At 31.8% G+C, this 20,320-nt stretch overlaps 1 protein-coding gene across 1 annotated transcript; it reads left to right on the top strand.

Annotated features, from left to right (window-relative positions):
• Positions 1-15,130: 15,130 nt before the first annotated feature.
• Positions 15,131-16,096, top strand: LOC149890285 (uncharacterized). Its single transcript, XM_090086501.1, has 3 exons — positions 15,131-15,471; positions 15,561-15,927; positions 16,011-16,096. The coding sequence occupies exons 1-3, from the start codon at positions 15,131-15,133 to the stop codon at positions 16,080-16,082; spliced, it is 780 nt and encodes a 259-aa protein (XP_089942627.1). The 3' UTR covers positions 16,083-16,096.
• Positions 16,097-20,320: the final 4,224 nt, after the last annotated feature.

The raw sequence follows: 20,320 nt of genomic DNA, 5'->3' as shown, positions 1-20,320 counted from the left end.
TATGATTTTCATTCTTTGAGGTAAATAGTAATATTCATGGAACTCATTGAAAGATATTTGTGCAATTATCATTTACACATCATTCTCAATGAGCTCCATTTCCAACCACTAGCTGGGAATCCTTTATATACTTTTGGTAACCTTTTATATTGTTTTTTTCTTTATCTTTGAGGAATGAATAGACGAAATCTTTTATACCTTTGTAAATTCACCCTTTGGCCGTACAAATTAGTTAGAAATATTGAAATTGTGGTCAGGTTATGTAACGAAAATAGCTATAAAATATCTCTTTCTTAGTACTTTACAATATACATTATCTTATATTTGAGATTTAAAAAATACAGTTTACTTGCTTTCAATATAGGCTTTTTTTTTTTTTGCACAATGCATGATTTTTTTTCTTTCTGGCAATCCTGAACACGCTCCTTGCTACGGAGCTTTTTCATCTTTGGACTATAATTTAATCCGGAAACTTGTTGAAATAAGCCGTAACTGATAAATGGTGGACTTGGTAAGTTTGACTCAGTTGAGTATATTGCGCAGTTCTTAAAAGTGCAAGGATTTTGTTTCCAAGCATATCTTATCCTGTTAACGTTTGTAGCATTTGTGACAATAATAACCTTTGTTATCTGTTGTATATGAAATTTCAGCTTCTATCCAAGGTCCATTGCTTTCTAAGACCTGTTGAAAAATTACTGCAATTTTAAAGATTAGAATTTTTGAAAAATGAAATCTAAGAACTAATAGAAAGAAAAAACTGAGATCTCAAACACGATTTTACATTTATGAAATTTAATCTTTTAACTCAAAAACAGGTATGCAAAAACATGAGAAACAAGAAAGTTGAGAAATAGTAACAAACCTCAAATCCTTTTTTGCTTAAAATGCTAATTCCCTGAGCAGGAGTTGATTCGGTTTTATAGTATATAACAATGCTCTGTAACTTCACCCCTTTAACTGGAAAACAAACAATAGCTCTATCGAATAACGGCCCAGTCCAGTATACGCTTTCTTTAAAAACAACTGAACGCGCACCTAAAACCAATCTAAACGCTACATCATCTTTGTCGCGTGGGTGAATACTTCCATAAGGAGAATTATTATCAGCTAAATCCATTGTGACCGCCATAAAAACATTTTCTTGCTTCTTATTGGGTACATAGCCATATCCAGCAGTTTGAAGCCACCGAATTACAGGAAATCCAGGAATAACTTCATCGGATAGTGATGCAAGCTAAGTAAGAATACATAAACAACAATCTATTAATATAAAGCATACGTATCTTCGTTAATGTTTATAGTGTATTTCTTTAATGAAAGTGTTAGTCACCTGAACTAAACCAAATGGAAACTTCGAATCCGTTTTTCCACCAGTTCCATTACTCCAATCATTTCTCCAACCATTTATCAATGCCGGAAAAGAACAAATGTATCCATCTGGTTGGAATGCATTTTGTTCTTCTTGATACCATATAACTCCATAAATTGTATTCATATGAAAAGGTGTTCCAGAGGACGCTGTCTTTGTTGTACAATTGAGGGTAGCTGCAAATTACATTAAAAATACAAATTAAATAGTCAAAAAAATATTAAATTGTTTCTCATAATTTGTTCTAAATCTTTTCACAATTTCGTCAAAAAAAAAAAAAGACGGATTCTAAAATACGGGCTTCTAGTTTAAGCATTAAATCTGTGACAGTAAAACTTCAAACATTAAAAAAAAAATTAAAAAAAAAAGTGAAGAAGCAATTAGAAGTAGGTAATTAAATTACGGAGATGAAGAGTTTGCTAACCAACTTGCAACTGTTAGTAACTGCCAACTTAGTAACTTTTTAATTGCTTAGGCAGAAATCTCAAATTTAAGTAATTAGTATTTGTTATGCAATATATGTATAACTTAGTTCTTAACTTCACAATTCTGTGTGCTGGAAGTTTAATAACGCAATTATGGTAGTTAACTGAGTAAGCATGGTAGTTAACTGAGTTTCTTTTTAGGATAAAGTATTTTGGCGGCTTGGCACCACACTAAAATTTTTTTCTTATAACTGTAGCCATAATATATAACAGTAAGTATAACAGTATATAATATTAGTAAAAAAAGTATAGTAGATGATTTAAATATATGCATTTACATCTTAAGCTAGGAGTGATTATCCCTGAACTTTACGGATAATTATTAACATTTAGAGATATAAACTTGTATCATCCATTTTTTGATAACATACATCATTTATATTATCAAAAAGCCATTTTGAATAACAAATCAAAAACAGTTGATTCAATTGTTTTTAGTTGGAACATTACAAAGAATATGTAAATAAAATAAATACATAATATAAATAAAATTACAATTTGTACTTATCATTCTTATAAAAAAGAATATCAATTTATTATATTCATGTATTGAATAATCCTAGAAGGAGCCCCTGAGTTGCTTTTACTCACAACACTCAGCTAATAGCTCATGCAGCATCTTCATATCTTGCCACAAAAATAGAAAATATAAAACTTATCAAAATCCTCTTCGCACATTGCATTAGGTAACAATTAAAAGGTATATAAATTATACATAAATATTACTTTTATTCGTAAATTACACTTAAAAAGTATATTAAATTTTTTGAATTTTGTTTAAATAATTCTTTTGTTTGTCAAATTTTTTTAAAAATCATTTCATTTCTTTTTAATACTTACAAACATTTTTCATGCTTTTTTATTCATAACTTACTCTATATATTGTCTAATAACTTTCATTTGTATTTCTGTAAAGCCTTACAAAATGTAAATCAATCACTGGCTAAGAGCTCTTATTGCTTCCATCTTGGGAGGCCAATTTGGCTTCAACTTTTTAAAAAAAAAACACAAAAGAAAAGAATATCCAGTTATAATTTGATATCAGTGAACGGAACCATTGCTATGTCTAAAGTTGCAACGATCATGTCAACAAGGTGTAATGTAAGTTCAGTTAAGGGAAACTAACAGAAACAAATACTTGTTTATAATAAATTGGACATTTAAAAAACATGTTCTCTATTACATAAAAGGTGGTTCCATAAACATTTTTTGTAACTCTTAATGTAATATATATGTAATATATATATTTGGTCTAGGCATTAATTCGTGCGGTTTGACAAGGGATTACGAAACTAGCTTGTTGTCTCAGCGTTTCGTTTAGCTACGCATGCGTGCGAAGATCACTCACGGTTATCATGAAATCCAATATTGCCAACCTAGCTGACCCAAGAATGCCACTTATATGGGCTGATAGTGTATACATACCAGTGTCACCTTGTGCAAATTTTAAAATCTTTTAGGTAAGTCTGCAGGAAAAAAAATGACTTTGAAGTTACAAAAATGGAAAAAATTTACCTTCGTTTTTGACATTGCAAAACTGCTATAAAATCCATACCATTAGTCATAGACCAATAAAATTTGGTGGCAATGCAGCCTATGCCAATACCAAGATTTGGGTAAAGTTTTATTCCAATCCCTGCAGTATAACAAAAGTTAGGGTAGTTTTAGTGTTGATTTTTTGTTGATTTTTTCACTAACAGTGCAAAACTTTTCTGATTATGGCCTATTACAAGCCCCCAGGCCATAATGTGGGTAACACATGTGCTCTAGTTGAATATACCAACAACATTATAAAATAAAGGTTTTCATGTTCTTACCAAAATTTTTGGTTTCGGGGGTCAAAAATGTTGTTCTTGATTGAGCCCTATTTACAGCATATGCACCTTTTTCTATATAAAACCTTACATGATAGTGCTATTAGTGCCCCATAAGCTTTCTTTTAACTAAACCACTACCTTAGAAGTTAGTTGAGACATTTTTACAGATTTTTTGATGAAAATTATAAAAAATCTTGACATTTTTTACTCTAGTAACTTTGCGCTTATTCTACACATGGATTTAGCCCTGAAGATTTGTGAGCAAAGCAAAGAAACTTGTCAAAAACCTTTTGCATGTGATTTTTAACTGGTCAACATGTATTGTGTGTTGAAAAACCCATTTCATGCATAAAATCAGCTAAAAATGCCTAGAACTTCCTTAGTGCTTTGTTTTCAAAATCATTATCAAATGTACAAATTGTAAAGTTCAATAAATTTACACTTATGAGTTGTTACTTATGAGCTTAAATTCTCTTCTAACAAGTAATATTAATCCATTAAAATGAAGCTGAATGGATGAAAATTTTTTATAATTTTCTAAAGGAGTTTGCTATTCAAATCCACAAGACAACTGAACAGCCTTTCTTCGTATTCAGGGTGGGTTTTATCTCTCTTGTATCATGACCAATGCAGGTGAAAATCTTGAGTGCGGTCTCAACAGCTGGTTCACTGGATTGTCCTAAGGGCAACTGTTTAATGTTTACAAAGTACTTGATGTGGTGGAATACTATGTGGATTTTGGGCGTGATGCTTCCAAGTTGGATTGCCAAATATGTGGCTTTAAATTGATCGATCTTGAAAGAAAAATCCTTTTCTAGTGTATTTCTAAAACATGAATTCACAAGCAAATTAAACTTTTTTAAAGCTTCAATGACAGCTCTGCAGGCAAGGTTCTTTGAGTCGATATCACACCAACAACAAGGAAGCATGCTTGAGTGTGTTTGAAGTCCACAAATAATGCTGGCAACTTTCATGTCACATGCAATAATCATGGATGAGTGACCAGACCTTTTGAGTATTAGAATGAGTTTCTGGGAAATCTTCAGAGACTGCCACAAGAGTTTGTCCTTTCACACTTGCTGCTTTTGCTGCTCTGGAACTCAAAAGTCCAAATCTTTTTATAACTAATCACTTACAAAATTATAATAATGTAATTAACTTTTGCTGATACTGTACCTGGAGTAACAGGAAGTGGATGACCTCCAGATGCTTTTGCCAAACAAATTGTGGCTTTTGGAGATGCTACCTTCTTTTCCATCACATTGGATGCTATCTGTTCTGCAGCTTTGGCATCTAATGAAGCCAATTTCTGTATATTTTCCCTGAACTTTAACTGTGAACAATAATGTGGAAATCCCTTACCTAATGGGCTGAGGCAGGTACTGCATTTCACAGCTGGCATTTGACTCACTTTCATTTTTTCACAAGGTTCACAAGGCTTTTTCTTGAAACCTAGGCTGGCCAATTTTGCAAATCTAGCAGTCACAGACATGACTACGTGTTTTAGCTCTGACTCGGATAGATTTGAAATCAAACAACTTTGGCAAAGCAACATCCTTGTCTTCCTCTTTTCGTCTTAAGGCAGTTCTGCATGATTCACAAAGACCTTGAGGCACACAAGAGTCACACATATTAAGATTTGTCTGGTAAATGCAACAAACTCTTTTAGCCTGAAAAGCAGTCATCTGTCGGCCACAATTTTGAAGGCAGAGTATGCAGACACACTTTCTGTTCTGCTCATGGCTGCTTGCCTGATTTGGCATCTTAAGGAGTCAGTGGATTGTAGCTGTGTACCTAAACAAATTTAGCCATAATATGAAATTGAAGAACATGATTGACAAATATTAAGATTCCTGGCAATGTTATTTCATTATTAACATTACTAGCGGACTCTCTGTAATGTCGTCGTAAGAGATGCCTAGATTTTTTTTGATTGGATATCAAGATTATGATAGTCTTTAGAATCCTGCCATCTTTAATAATTTGAATTTAACACACTAATATATACGTCACATTGACTCAAGCAGGTGTATTTCAAATAAATAACATATTGCTGCAAGTAGAGCTACATATATACCTAAATCAATCCTATTACTTCAGCCTAACAATATCTATATTATAAAAATGAAATACAAAATTTTTTACCACATACAACGATTTTCAAGTGAAAGGTTTAACAATTTTGGATATTTCTACAAACGTTTTATTTCAGTGCTACAAATGCAATGTTTTGTTGAGATTTTAAGTTTTTATGATATGTACGTAACAGCGTACAAAACCAAAGCAAAAATCAAGTTAATCATGTACGCTCTTATTCACTTGATGATGGGTTAATATTGTTAAATCCTCTTTTACAAAATCCTTTTTTTTTCTAATCATTGTTAAAACAAAAATGGATCAAGACTAAAATTAAAACACTTAAAACTTTGAAATTAAATTTAAGTTTATCTTATGATAGAGAAGAAAAAAAATATTCATTTTAAGAATAATAAACTGACCAGTGCTTTAAATGTCATGTTAAATAAATTAAAGAGTGTCAAGATTTCACAAGAAATGAATAGAATTGAATAAATTTTAGAAAGTAATTCACTGTTAGTGTAAATTTATTGAACTTTACAATTTGTACATTTGATAATGATTTTGAAAACAAAGCACTAAGGAAGTTCTAGGCATTTTTAGCTGATTTTATGCATGAAATGGGTTTTTCAACACACAATACATGTTGACCAGTTAAAAATCACATGCAAAAGGTTTTTGACAAGTTTCTTTGCTTTGCTCACAAATCTTCAGGGCTAAATCCATGTGTAGAATAAGCGCAAAGTTACTAGAGTAAAAAATGTCAAGATTTTTTATAATTTTCATCAAAAAATCTGTAAAAATGTCTCAACTAACTTCTAAGGTAGTGGTTTAGTTAAAAGAAAGCTTATGGGGCACTAATAGCACTATCATGTAAGGTTTTATATAGAAAAAGGTGCATATGCTGTAAATAGGGCTCAATCAAGAACAACATTTTTGACCCCCGAAACCAAAAATTTTGGTAAGAACATGAAAACCTTTATTTTATAATGTTGTTGGTATATTCAACTAGAGCACATGTGTTACCCACATTATGGCCTGGGGGCTTGTAATAGGCCATAATCAGAAAAGTTTTGCACTGTTAGTGAAAAAATCAATAAAAATTCAACACTAAAACTACCCTAACTTTTGTTATACTGCAGGGATTGGAATAAAACTTTACCCGAATCTTGGTATTGGCATAGGCTGCATTGCCACCAAAGTTTATTGGTCTATGACTAACGGTATGGATTTTATAGCAGTTTTGCTATAAAATCCATACCGTTAGTCATAGACCAATGTTAAAAAAGAAGGTAAATTTTTATATCCAAATGTCAAAAAAGAAGGTAAATTTTTTCCATTTTTGTAACTTCAAAGTCATTTTTTTCCCGCAGAGTACCTAAAAGATTTTAAAATTTGCACAAGGTGACACTGGTATGTATACACTATCACCCCATATATGTGGCATTCTTGGGTTAGCTAGGTTGGCAATATTGGATTTCATGATAACCGTGCACTGTTATTGCGCATCATTTTCATTATAAATCATTTAATTTAAGCGTAAACAACACTATTTTTAATTTAACTGATAATAGTAGGAGAGAATTGTGAGTTGACCCGGACAAAAATAGTATAAAGCTGAAACTTTGCACAGAAAAAGTAGACAGTCTCTGGATGAGCGTAAAAAAAAGCAAAACTTCTTTCGATTTTTTGTTTTCAAAAGAAAATTTTTACTGGGAAAAACTTAATTATTTCTTTTGTTTTCATAACAAAAGTTTTCAATGAAACATTTTGTATGAGTGGATAATTAAGTTTTTCTCCGAAAAATGGTTGCGTCTTATTATATTGAAACTATTATATGGAAAAGTAAAACTTACAAGTTAAACGTTATGTGTAGTAAAAGTTTTTACATTTGAAAAAAAAAAGAATGCTGTTTGTGTATTGTGCAAGCTTGGGTTTGACAAAGAAAGTTATGTCAAAGTATATGGAAAAGGTCTCAAAACATTGATTCGATTAAGCGAAGAACGGAGTATGAATGAACTATGCAGATTAAAATTTGTTTAAATATACAATCTTATAAAAAAGATTTTTCGCGCAGTTTGTTAAACTAATTAAGTTAAATTAATAATTCATTAATTTTTCGAATCATTTCAAATTAGGGGCTGCCCATTATTTACGTCAACGAAATAGGGAGGAAGTGGGTCTGAACTTTTTTGACAATTGTGACACTGGGGAGGGGGAGGTCAAGTAAAGTTGACATCAACAATGTTTTGTTTTTGTTTTTTTTTCAATTTTATTACTCAAACAACATAAAATTAGGTTAAGTTTTAATTCTAAACTCAATTGTAACGTAGCTATAGTTTGAGAAAGATTTTTGCATATTTTTAGTTTTCTTAGAGACCAGTTCCGACAGAACACACATAATAGTACAACAGTACTAGTCCATCATAGCTGTAGAAGAATGTTTGTGGATAGTCGTAAAGATCAATCATTATCTGTTCCAAGAAAGAAACTACGATCATCATTTGAAGAGGTATTTGATTGGAAATCAAAATGTTTTCTTTGTACTAAAAAGGTAGATCACAAACATTCCCTGATTTCTAAAGTTGAGACCATACCATTGATTAAAAAAATGATTGAACGTTCATTGAATCGAGAGGATGATTGGGGAAATGCTGTACATTCTTGTTTGAAATCTTGTTATGATCTTGTAGCGGAAGAAGCTATTTATCATATTTCGTGTATGAACAACTTTAGGCTTAAAACTAAAAGCGACAACCAACGTGGACGCCCATTAGATCTCATTATATTTGAAAATTTTGAGAAACTTTGTTTCTGGTTAGAAGAAGAAACTGACTGCGAACTTTATACTCTTTCAGATGTGCACATTAAAATGAAAGAACATAGTAATGGTTATCCGTTTTACTCAACGAAATCTTTAAAACGAAAATTACTTGAACATTATCGTGATCATATTTTTTTTGGAGAACTCTCTGGTCAATCTAATTTAGTTTGTTTCAGAGATATGGCTTCTTTTGTTATATTAAAATTTCAAAAGAAGAAAGATCACGCTAAAAATGATATTATTTCTGCCGCTGCAAGTATAATTAAAAGCGAAATTAGAGAATTGAATGTCGATAAATCTGTATATCCGTCACTAAATGATATGGGTGATATTGAATATGGACTCAAATGGGTTCCAAAGAGTTTACAGCTATTTCTAAGCCATTTAATTTCAGTTAAGCTTCGACAAATTAGTTTAGGACAATGCATTGCTCAAGCTTCACGACCAAGATCTATGATAGCACCAATTCCATTTGGAATTGGAGTAGATATCGATAAATCTTTTGGAACAAAATGGCTTGTGGATCACCTTAACAAATTTGGATTTTCAATTTCCTCCGATGAAGTTAAGTTGTTCAAGTTATCTGCTGCTGTTAGTAGAGTAAATGCCGCGCAAGAACAAGAGCCGAAATTCCTACATTGGGTTGCTGATAATGTAGATCACAACATTCGAACATTGACCGGAAAGGGAACGTTTCACGGAATGGGTTTAATATCAATATGTTCGTCTTCTAAATGCAATTATGAAAGCATAACACGTTTGAAACACAAGTCTATTAAAAATTTATCTGATATGTCTTTAAAAATAACGCCTTATCACGGATCAAGCTATCAGGATTTATTAAATGTAAGTTTTAAACCAATAAAAGATATTGGATCTGAAGTATTCCGTGCGCCTGAAATGAATCTTGATCTTATTTGGCATGTAGCATGGTTTTTTAGTTCAAGAAATAATCCTCGCCCAAACTGGTCAGGTTATACACTGTGACCATTTTCTATAGGCGCATGTGGATTATGTCTTAAAAATGTACTTAACTTTATTTTTACAGAGCATTGTAATAAATTATAAATAAAATATCAAAAAGTAATGAAAATTATCAAAAATTAATATCAAATTTGAAAATAGGTCAATCATAAATGAATTAAATTCAAAAGATAACTGACTATTTTCTATAGACGCAGTTCACATTTTTTAACAAAACTATCCAAAAAAAATGTTTTTGTCACATTTTTAGTACTCGATTGGACCTCCTTTGAGCTCAATTACTTGATAAATTCGTTTTGGCATACTTCCCACCAAGTTTTCCAGCACTTTTGGCTCCATATCCTCCCAGCATTCTGATACCACTTCTTTTAGCTCTGCCACAGAGTTATGTTGCTTCTGGTCAGCATAGATACGTCTTACAATGATTCCCCAGATGTTTTCAACAGGATTCAAATCTGGACTGCGAGCAGGCCACCACATTTGCTCAATTTTTTTAGCTTTAAACCAAGCTTTAGTCTCGTTACTTGTGTGAATGCTGGCGTTATCTTGTTGAAAAACAAACTTTTTGCGTCGATATTTGTTTTGAAATGGAATCAAACATAATTTTAGTACATCAATGTATTCAGAACTTTTCATTTTGCAAGATGTAAATGCTAAATTTAACTTTCCTGTTGCACAAAACCCAAGCCAAACCATCAAAGATCCAACACCAAAACTTTTTGTCGAAAAGTATTTGGGTTCTTTCCTCAAATCACGCCAGTAGCCACTAAAACCATCAGGCCCATCAAGATTAAACTTTTTCTCGTCCGAAAAGATCACCTGGTATTGAAAACAAAAATATTCAGCTATTTAGACATCTCACGTATTTATGAGAATTTAATCTAAAATTTCTTACTTGTTCCCAATCGCGTGCCATGTTTTCGCGGGCGAATTCCATCCGTTTCTGTTTATGAACAGGCTTCAAATTTGGTGCTTTATTCATTTTTGATCTTACAATGTGTGGGCTGTCTTTGAGAACTTTCCTAATCGTCTCCTTGCAAACATTTAAACCCAAATCTGACTTAATTGTTTTCAAACTTTTTGATGAATTTGATGCGAGTCGAACAATCCTGCGTTTTTCACGGTCTGAAACCTTAGATTTCTTTGGTTTCCTCTTGATTATTGCATAATCTGTTGGATTTTTCAAGAAATTACGGATAACGTGATTGATCTCTTCAATTTTCTAGCAATTTATCGATTTGGAACTTTTTCTCGATGATAAGCCAATATTTGACCTTTTTCAATATTGGTAAGGACTTTCCTTTCGGCATTTGGTTAAGTTCAACTTAATTTCGACTCACAAAATAAAAAATACTACAGAATATAAGAAATTTGCAACAAAACTCGTAAAAACTTTAGTGCGTCTATAGAAAATTGCCACGTGAATATTAAAAATTTAATTATTTTAATACAATCAAGATAGTTAATAATTAAATGCATAATGGATCATTGTTTTCTTAACTCTTTCCCTACCACAAGCCGCTGACAGCGGCTTTTGTTTTTTAATTATTTTGACCACAAGCCGCTGGTAGCGGCTTTCTGATGTGCTTCATTATCATGTTTTGAACATCAGTACTAATTTATGACTCATTTTACTGATTTATTCAGAAAGTGTACTTAATTCTCTGCATTATTAAAAAAAAAAGTAACAGTCATATTGTATAAATTATAACAAGATATTTTATTACGAAGTTTGTGGTTTTTTTAAACCGCTATCAAAATGAAGTCATCGAAAGTAGCCTATAGTGCTAATGAAGCTTCTAAAATAATGCTTGAATGGTTAAATGAAGATCATGGTGAATCAGAAAGTGAGTCTGAGAGTAGTTCTAGCTCAGAAGATTTAGAATATTCAATTATGGAAGAAACTGTCTCGTCCCCTTTGATTATCAAAGGCGAGACTTCTTCCACAGAAGCTGCTCCTATAAATAAAAGAAAAAGAAAGTTTAACGGTGGTATATCTGCTAATTGTGAAAATGTTGATTCATGGGTACTTCTTGGAGAAGATTACAACGATAGTCCAACACATTCGTTTAGATTTTGTCCTAATAATAAACCTGGAGTCAATGCAAATCTCAATGAAAACTCAACTATTTTAGACTGTTTTAAAGAACTTTTTAGTGACAAAATTCAAGATGAATTAGTTGGATTTATTAATTCTTTTGCCTCTTACAAAATGCAGATAAATAGTCAGTGTTTAAGTTCATCAATATCTTCTTCTGGGTATGCCTTTAACATCCTTACCTACTTTGGAAGTGATACATCTTATAACTCTGATACATATGGAATGGGACAATCGGAAAAATTTTTTGAATACTTACTTAAACCTCTTGGAAAGGGTCACCATATTTTTGCTGATAGATATTACACAACACACTCTTTGATCTCCTATCTGACATCAAAATCATTTCACTACACTGGAACCTTACAAACAAATCGCAAGAATTTTCCAGATAATATTAAGTTCCAAAAAGGTTGTAGAAGAAACATCTACAAACAAATTACTATCGCAGTGAATCTGGAATTCTACTTGTTCAGTGGCAAGATAAGAAAGCTAAAAAACCAGTAGTAGCTGTTTCTACTAAGTTTGCGAAAAATTTTGTTGCAGTATCTTCTCGTCTCAAAGGAGTCAGGGAAATACCAGAAATTATTCACCAGTACAATCTATCAATGAATGGTTGTGATCGTTTAGACCAATTTGTTTCATATTACAGTAATCTAGATAGAAAGACAGTTAAGTGGTGGAAAAGAATTTTTAATTGGCTGATAGAAGTAACTCAAGCTAACTCTTACATATTATATTTGTAAACTCGTCCACATAATTCAAAAAGAATTACTCTAAAAAAATTTAAGGAGAATCTTATTGAAGAACTAGTTAATTCTTGTATTACCATGATGCCTGATAATTCTACACTTTTAAAAAGAGTTCGACAAATTTCAAATCCAGTCTTAGAAACATTCAACAATACAAGACATTTGATTAAATATGTTGAAAGCGATAGAAATTGAGTAGTCTGTAGTACTCCTGTCAATAGAAAGCGCACAAATTTTATATGTTCTGGCTGCAGTAATGAACCTCATTTGCATCCTAAAGATTGTTTTTTGATTTACCATTCCAGATAATTTTTTTTTATCATTGGAAGTACTTGAGAATTTTTTTTTTTTTAAGCACATCTTACAAAGTAATTGATTTTTTTCTTTTTTAATTTTCTAAACTCAGTTCTAAAAAAAACTGGTTTCAGCTTTTTTCTGTTCTCAAAAGAAAAGTAAAACTATTTTTTATTACTTATGATAGATTCCATTGTCTATGTAAGTTGTTAGAAATGTCTTTTAAAATATTTATTCTTAAAAATATATAAAAGAATTTTGTTTTTGATTTAATTTTTCTTTCTTTCAATAAAAAACGACGTTTTTTAACTCCTTGCATTTCCCAGTATGAATTGCTGTGTATTTAACTTTTATGTATTTAAAAAGATCTTTTCTTTAGCTTTCTTTATATATATAGTTTGTTATGGTTTCAAAGAGATTTATTACTTGGATTTCTATTAGTTTTGAATAATATGTGATCCTTTATTATTTTTTTTAAATTAGTGCGGTCACGGCGAAAAGTTTTTTTAAAAAAACCGCGGTAGTGAAAGAGTTAAATATACTTATTCAAAAGTACCATTAGAACAATTTTATTACCACTGTAACACTGTAAATCCGCTAAATTTTACATGCGTCTATAGAAAATGGTCGCAGTGTATGATGCATACTACATCACAATCAAAAACAGTTTATGAAAAAGCATCCATAAAAGTTTTACCTATTATTGACTTAAATTCTTCAGATGAAACATGCATATATTCTACACTATTGTTCATTAATGATGAAGCCAATAAATATAAAATAGTTACTCCCTGCGTTACGATTGATCAGCCATTATAGCAGAAAGCGTTTGGTGTTGTAAAAGATCAGAACCTCAATATAGTATGTCGACTCGGAGGGTTTCACACAATGATGAGCTTTCTCGGAAGCATTGGAAAACTAATGGCAGGGACTGGCCTGGAAGAAGTTTTAGAACAAGTTTACTCTGAAGGTACAGTAAAATATATGCTGTTGGAAGAGCTTTAAGAGGTCACATGTTGGTCCAGAGTGCATTGATGAGTCATATTATAGATATTTTAGTTGACGAATCAAAACTAGATATATCCGGACTTGAATGCACTTATAAAATCGCAATGCAAAATGGTATAAATGAGGTATAAATGGTATAAATGCCGCATCAGGGCATTCAAACTATGCCAAGTGCTCCAGGTTATATTTGCAAGAAATGAAATACCTTTCAGAAACGAATCCATGGTTACATCAACAATTTTTAGATGATCGTCACGCAGTGCGCCGATCTGAAAGGTATTAGGCTGGCCTATCTTCTGATCTTGTAATAGAGTAGACCCTGATGCAGTCTTTAAAATGCAATGGTGGTTTAACTAGAGGTAGAGGATTTGATGAAAATATACGCAACCTATGGACAATGATCATCTGTTATTCTGCAAGTGTTCATGAAGCAATACATAAATTATCTGGATTTGACATCGGAGTTACGGAAAGCAATAAAGAAATGGGTATTAAAAGATTAGTATGTGATTATGAACATTGTGAGTTGTTTTATGACTGGTTTTCTGTAAGAAATCCATTCAATACTGTCGATAGAAATCTATATTCATTATCTATGGGTCTTGTGTCAGTCAATGGTGAAGATCTTGTCAATTGTGACGAGGCTGAGAGCATAGGTGTTCGTCTACAAACATTTCTTAACGGCCTTAAGTTCAATGAAGCAAAGTTTAAAAAGAAGAATACATTTTTTTCTTTAGATGTTTTGACCAATAGCGTAAAACTAGACAAACAAGCTGATTGTTGTGTCGATCCAACACTCCTTTTTAATAGACCTGCAGCAATTGCAGAAAGAGAGGATGACGTTGAACTATATTTTGATTATGAGCTTACTCATCTCCCACAATCATTATTTAAAAATAACCTAATGCTGAAAGCAAACAAATCATCTTTACGCAAAGTGATTCTTCCTGACGACGAAATTAAAGCAAGTACAAATGTCAGTTTGTGCAAATATGTCCTTGATAGAGGTTCCTTACTCCACAGAGTTCTTTGGAACAAAGGTATGAGGTTTGTAGAAATTGTTGAGACCTACATCAGCTATATAAGAAAAAATTATCCCACCACTTATACTATATTTGATGGTTATGATAAAAAATCTTCAATTAAATCTAATGAACACATCAGAAGAAAATGCAAAGGTTCTTCCCAAAATCTTGTTATAAGAGAAAATAATCAGGTTCCGTACTCACAAGAGCGTTTTCTATCGAATTCAAACAACAAGGCACAATGAATATTACTTTTGTCAGATTACCTTAAACGAGATGGATATGAAGTATATATTTGCAAAGGGGATGCTGACAAGAAAATTGTCTCTAAATCGTTGGAAGTTGCAAAGGAAATTTCACCATACATTGTTGTTGCTGATGATACTGATATAGCAGTTATGCTAATGTATCATTGGAAAGATGAATTAAATGAGATTTTTTTTTATCAAGAAAGAAAAAAAAAACTCTGGAGTATTAAAGACGCTCAATCTCGAGTAACGGATTTTAAAGAACATCTGTTATTTGTTCACGCATGGTCAGGATGTGACTCGACATCTTCAAATCTGGGAAAAGGAAAACCTAGTTTTTTAAAATTACTGCAAAAATTCAATAATATACAATCAGTACCTGAAATTATTTCGGATTACTGGGCAACAAAAAAAGAAGTTGGAGAATCTGCAGTAAGGGATTTCATTGAACTTTTTGGTGGAAATGCAGAATCTTCGTTAAGGAAAATGCGGTTGGTATTTGAAAGTTTAGTCATAATTTTGTGGATTTAAGTCACTCATTTAGATTTTAAGTGTCATATTTTCATAGTATTTTTCTTAGGTATTTAAAATATAAACAAATGGTTTGTGAAGGAATTATTAAGCCAGAAATGTTACCACCCACAGACCGTGCTGCTTATTTTCATGGTCTTAGAGTTCACCTACAAGTTGTTGAATGGAAAATGCTAGATGAATCTTTCAACTTGGATCCTAAAGAATGGGGATGGAAGTTAGATAATGGTTGTCTTCTTCCAATACCAACAGACAAAGATGTGGCACCACCCAATATATTAATAGTGATTCGCTGCGATTGTAAAACTTCGTCAAGAAATATGTGCGGAACTAATATGTGTTCTTGCAGGAAAAACGGATTAAAATGCATGACTGCATGCGGTGGCTGTCATGGGCAAGACTACAGTAATAAAACGGTAAATTTTATTTTTTAAATATACACATAATCTTCTTTAAATATTTTTGTTTTTTTTGGAATACAAATATTTTGCATTTTTAGGATTTTGAAATTGAAGAAGATTCAAGTGATGAAATTGAAAACGAGAGAAATTTATTTGATGATTTGTTTTGAGAAAAGTATGATATCGGACATCTAATTTTAAATAAATTTGCATTCAAGTCTTAAAGTTATTTTAAAAGAATATATTATTTACTAATTTTTTCCCATTTAAAATTGCGCACAGACAAGTTATATTTTTATGTTTTGAAAACAAAAAATATAACATTTTAACGATTTTACACTTTTCAAACGTAAATAACTTAAAAAATAATTGTTTTCAAGTAATAATTCTTATTTAAATATTGATCAGCATAAAATTTTCGATCCAACGATATAAAGTTTATGATACTTTGGTGCTGTCAAAATTGCAACTTTTTTGTACCCCGAATTGCCCCATAAGGGATGTTCCCGTAGCGCAATCAACGGGGCTTTTTTTTACGCTCACCCAGAGACTGTCTACTTCCTCTGTGCAAAGTTTCAGCTTTATACCATTTTTGTCCGGGTTTGACCCTTTTTTTCGCTAATTCTCTCCTACTATAATGTCGATTTTTGTTCCTGATAAAGTGTTTTTGCGAGGGATTCTTCTTCATTACTTTAACATGAAGATAAGTGCTACCGAAAGTCATCGTATTTTGGTTGAAGTTTATGGTGACCATGCTCTAGCTGAGCGAACGTGTCAGAAGTGGTTTGCACGGTTTAAAAGTGGTGATTTTTGTTTTGAAGACCAAGAGCGACTAGGACAGCCGTAAAAATTTAAAGAAGCAGAAATGGCAGCATTGCTCGATCAGGATTCTTGTCAAATGCAAGAGGACCTTGCAAAATCGTTAGGAGTTGAACAATCAACAGTTTCCAGACGCCTTAAAACCATGGATATGATTCAAAAAATGTCTCATTGGGTTCCACATGAATTGAAAAACAGAGACGTGGAAAGAAGAAAGACCATTTGTGAATTGCTGCTTGAAAGACAGAAAAGAAAGGGATTTTTGCATCGAATCGTTACTGGTGATGAGAAATGGATTTATTACGAGAATCCTAAACGAAAAAAGGTCTGGGTAAAGCCAGGTGAATCAGGTCCATCACAACCCAAACGGAATATTCACTGTGCAAAGGTTATGCTGTGTATATGGTGGGATATGAAAGGTGTGGTGAACCATGAGCTTCTGACACCTGGTGAAACTATTAATGGAGAACGTTATCGACGGCAATTAACGCATTTGAAGCAAGCTCTGGTCATAAAACGACCAGATTGGGGTAACAGACATGATAAACTCATTTTTTAGCATGATAACGCTCGACCATTTGTCGCAAAACCTGTCAAAAACTATTTGGAAAATGTCGGATAGGAGGTGTTACCCTACCCGCCGTACTCTCCGGACATTGCTCCTTCTGACTACTACTTGTTCGATTGCATGAATAACGCTTTGATTGGACAGCGCTTCACTTCTTCAGAAAATATCGAAAAATGGGTCTCTGATTGGATCACTTCTAAGGATGAAGGATTTTTTCGACACGGAATTCGTAAATTGCCGGAAAGATGGGCAAAAGTAGTGACTAGCGATGGACACTATTTTCATTAATGTATTTATCCATTTAGTTTTTGAAATAAACCTTCAGTTTTCAATTAAAAACCGCACGAATTAATTCCTAGACCATATATATATATATATATATATATATATTAGATGTCACCAGAATGCGGCTCGCAAACCATAAATTTCTTTATTTTTATGAAAAGCTCTTAACTTAAAAATAGAATAAGCTGAGAATAAATAAAAGTATTTTATAGTTTATAAAAAATATTTCGTTGGTTTTTAGATTAACCAAAAAAACTTAAAGATAAACAACTTAGACAATTAAAAAAACAAATTATATATATTATTATCAGATATATAGCTGCATCTAGTTTTAATAATACATCCGGCATTGTAGCATGTTAGTGCAGTTAAAGGTTGCAAATTTCGGTATGGAGTGTTATTGTCAAGTTGAGTTTTGCAGAAAAGGGTTTTATAATGTACGAGGGTTAATCAATCACATGATGTTGCAGCATGGTCATGAAAAACATCTGAATTTGTCGTGTTGTTTAGATGGTTGTGTTTATTGGTATAACACTGTTAATACATATAGATGTCATATTTTAAAATTTCATCAGTCTCATCAAGTTTCCATAACTTTCGATAAACTAAATTTATTTAAAGATAGAGAAGAAAACGTTGAAAATATTGTGGAAGCAGAAAAGATTGCAATTATTGAAAGTGTGGATGAAAATGAAAAAAAAGATTAATGACAAAATTTTTTAGAATCTTTTGGAAACAATTTATGTATAACAAAGCTGCAGTTCTTTCAGCAGCTTCTTCAATATGTAATAAAATTAAATGTTTCTTGATTTGTTCCAGAACAGTATTGTACCATTAACAAGAAAAAGGCTTAAAGCACTAAATATTGAATCAGATGACGACTCTGTGTTGAATCAATTATTATCATTTTCCTCAATTTATAACAGTGTCTCTCAACTGTTTGCAACTGATCATCTTAGAAAGTTATATATGCTAAATAACCTTGAGTTTGTTTCGCCTATAGAACTTGATGTGCAGACTAATGAACTTCATCAAGTAACTGAAAGTCTTGGTGGTTCTAACAATGTAATAAACAATTAAACATTTCCTTTGCTTGTTGTAGTAGCAAATACAAATAATAATATTTATGCAATAGAAAATGAAAAAAATCTTAAAAAAGATAAAAAAAGTTGGTTATTATATTCCAATTCTTCAAATTTTGAAAACCTATCTTCAAAAAGATGATATATGGGGTAGTTGTGAAAGGAACTGTTTAAAAGCAGATAAAAGTGATGGCATTATGCGAGATTATTCTGATGGTACACATTTTAAATCCTTAAATGGTTATAGCAACAATTTTACTCGTTTACATTTGTATAATGATGAGTTAGAAATCTGTTATGTCCTTGGAAGCAGAAGGGGTACTCACAAGGTTTCAATTTTTTATTTCATGGTTGGAAATATTGAAACACATTTACGGACAAACCTTGATCATATTCACTTGGTATTAGTTGCGCAATATAGTTCTGTCAAAATGTATGGATACGATAGAATTTTAAATAAACTAAGGAATGATATTAAATTGCTTGAGATAGATGGGCTTAATTTGAATATTCTTGGCAAAATTGAACATATCAATGGTGCTATCGTTACATTCTGTGGAGATCCTCTCCTTTCTTCATCTGGTAGAGTTTTTCATTACTGCATGATTTCGTTTAATTTTCTTTCAAAAGTTCATTCAGAATCTTCATGCCAGTTGAGAGCATTAGATTTACATAATTATTATGTTCAAGAAGTAAAGACCAATAAATCACTCAGTGGTGCGTACGGTGTTTACAGACGTGTTTTAACTTGAATTTATCAATCAATGGAGTAAAGATAACTCATAGTTGATAAATTTCAATATGTATAATTATATAATGTAGCTGTTAGAAGGGGCAAATCTCATAACTGGAAATGAAGGAACCAGTAAAATAAACCAGTTCTTTACAGTTGAAAGATCTATAAAGATACTGGAGACGGCCAAGTCGGGGAAAAGAAACGCCAAAAATAATGACTTGGTAACTAACATTGTGGCTGCCATAGGATCTGAGTCAAATTTCAATATTGAAGGTTTATAATATATCTGTTTATCTTTAATTTATTTTGTGTATATAAATGTAAAAAAGTTATAAATATTTTTAGCACAACAGATAAGAGCATCTATGTTGTGCTTGCCCGCCATGTTTGGTGAAAAAATGATGGTTTGTGATAGATAAGGTCTCAATAGTGTTTTGAAGCTACCATTCTCAATGAGGCTTATGATTATTCGATTTTTAAAGTGTTTTTTTTTTTTACTTTTGTTAATATAAATGTAATATTTAAATGGACAACTGTTTTTTTTAGGAATCAACATTAACAATAAGAATCACTTGTTCAAATCAAGCCATTATTCTTGTGGTTTAGTTATTTGTAGCGTTCAATCCATCGATGAAGCAGTAAAAGTCTTGATAGCATCTTATTGGGTTTTTGAAATAGCTTTCGATCCACGACTGCAAAAAACATTGACATTTCTAACCAACTATATTTGTGGACTTAGTGAGTTCCGTGTCAGTCTACCAGTTCAGCGATTGCTGAACAAATTGTTGTAAACTTATCATTATAATCAAAATATATATTTTTTTAAATGTGTTGTTTTCACTGTGGTTGCAAATTTTAAAATCTTAACAAAAAGCAAAAAAAAATATGCAAAAAGCAAAAAAAATATAAAAAAAAACT

This window comes from Hydra viridissima, unplaced genomic scaffold (genome assembly GCF_058129835.1).
Source record: "Hydra viridissima isolate aposymbiotic clone 2 unplaced genomic scaffold, HvirCarnegie_v1 scaffold_4, whole genome shotgun sequence".
Taxonomy (NCBI): Eukaryota; Metazoa; Cnidaria; class Hydrozoa; order Anthoathecata; family Hydridae; genus Hydra; species Hydra viridissima.
The sequence above is the reverse complement of the archived record's forward strand: the minus strand, read 5'-3'. Positions and strand labels throughout refer to the sequence as shown.

Bases quoted from the DNA above. Each gene is read 5' to 3' on its own strand.
- LOC149890285 (XM_090086501.1), top strand. From the start codon at position 15,131: ATGCTAATGTATCATTGGAAAGATGAATTAAATGAGATTTTTTTTTAT. The intron at 15,472-15,560 runs GTTGGTATTTGA...TATTTTTCTTAG, and splicing joins TCTTCGTTAAGGAAAATGCG to GTATTTAAAATATAAACAAA. The intron at 15,928-16,010 runs GTAAATTTTATT...TTGCATTTTTAG, and splicing joins AAGACTACAGTAATAAAACG to GATTTTGAAATTGAAGAAGA.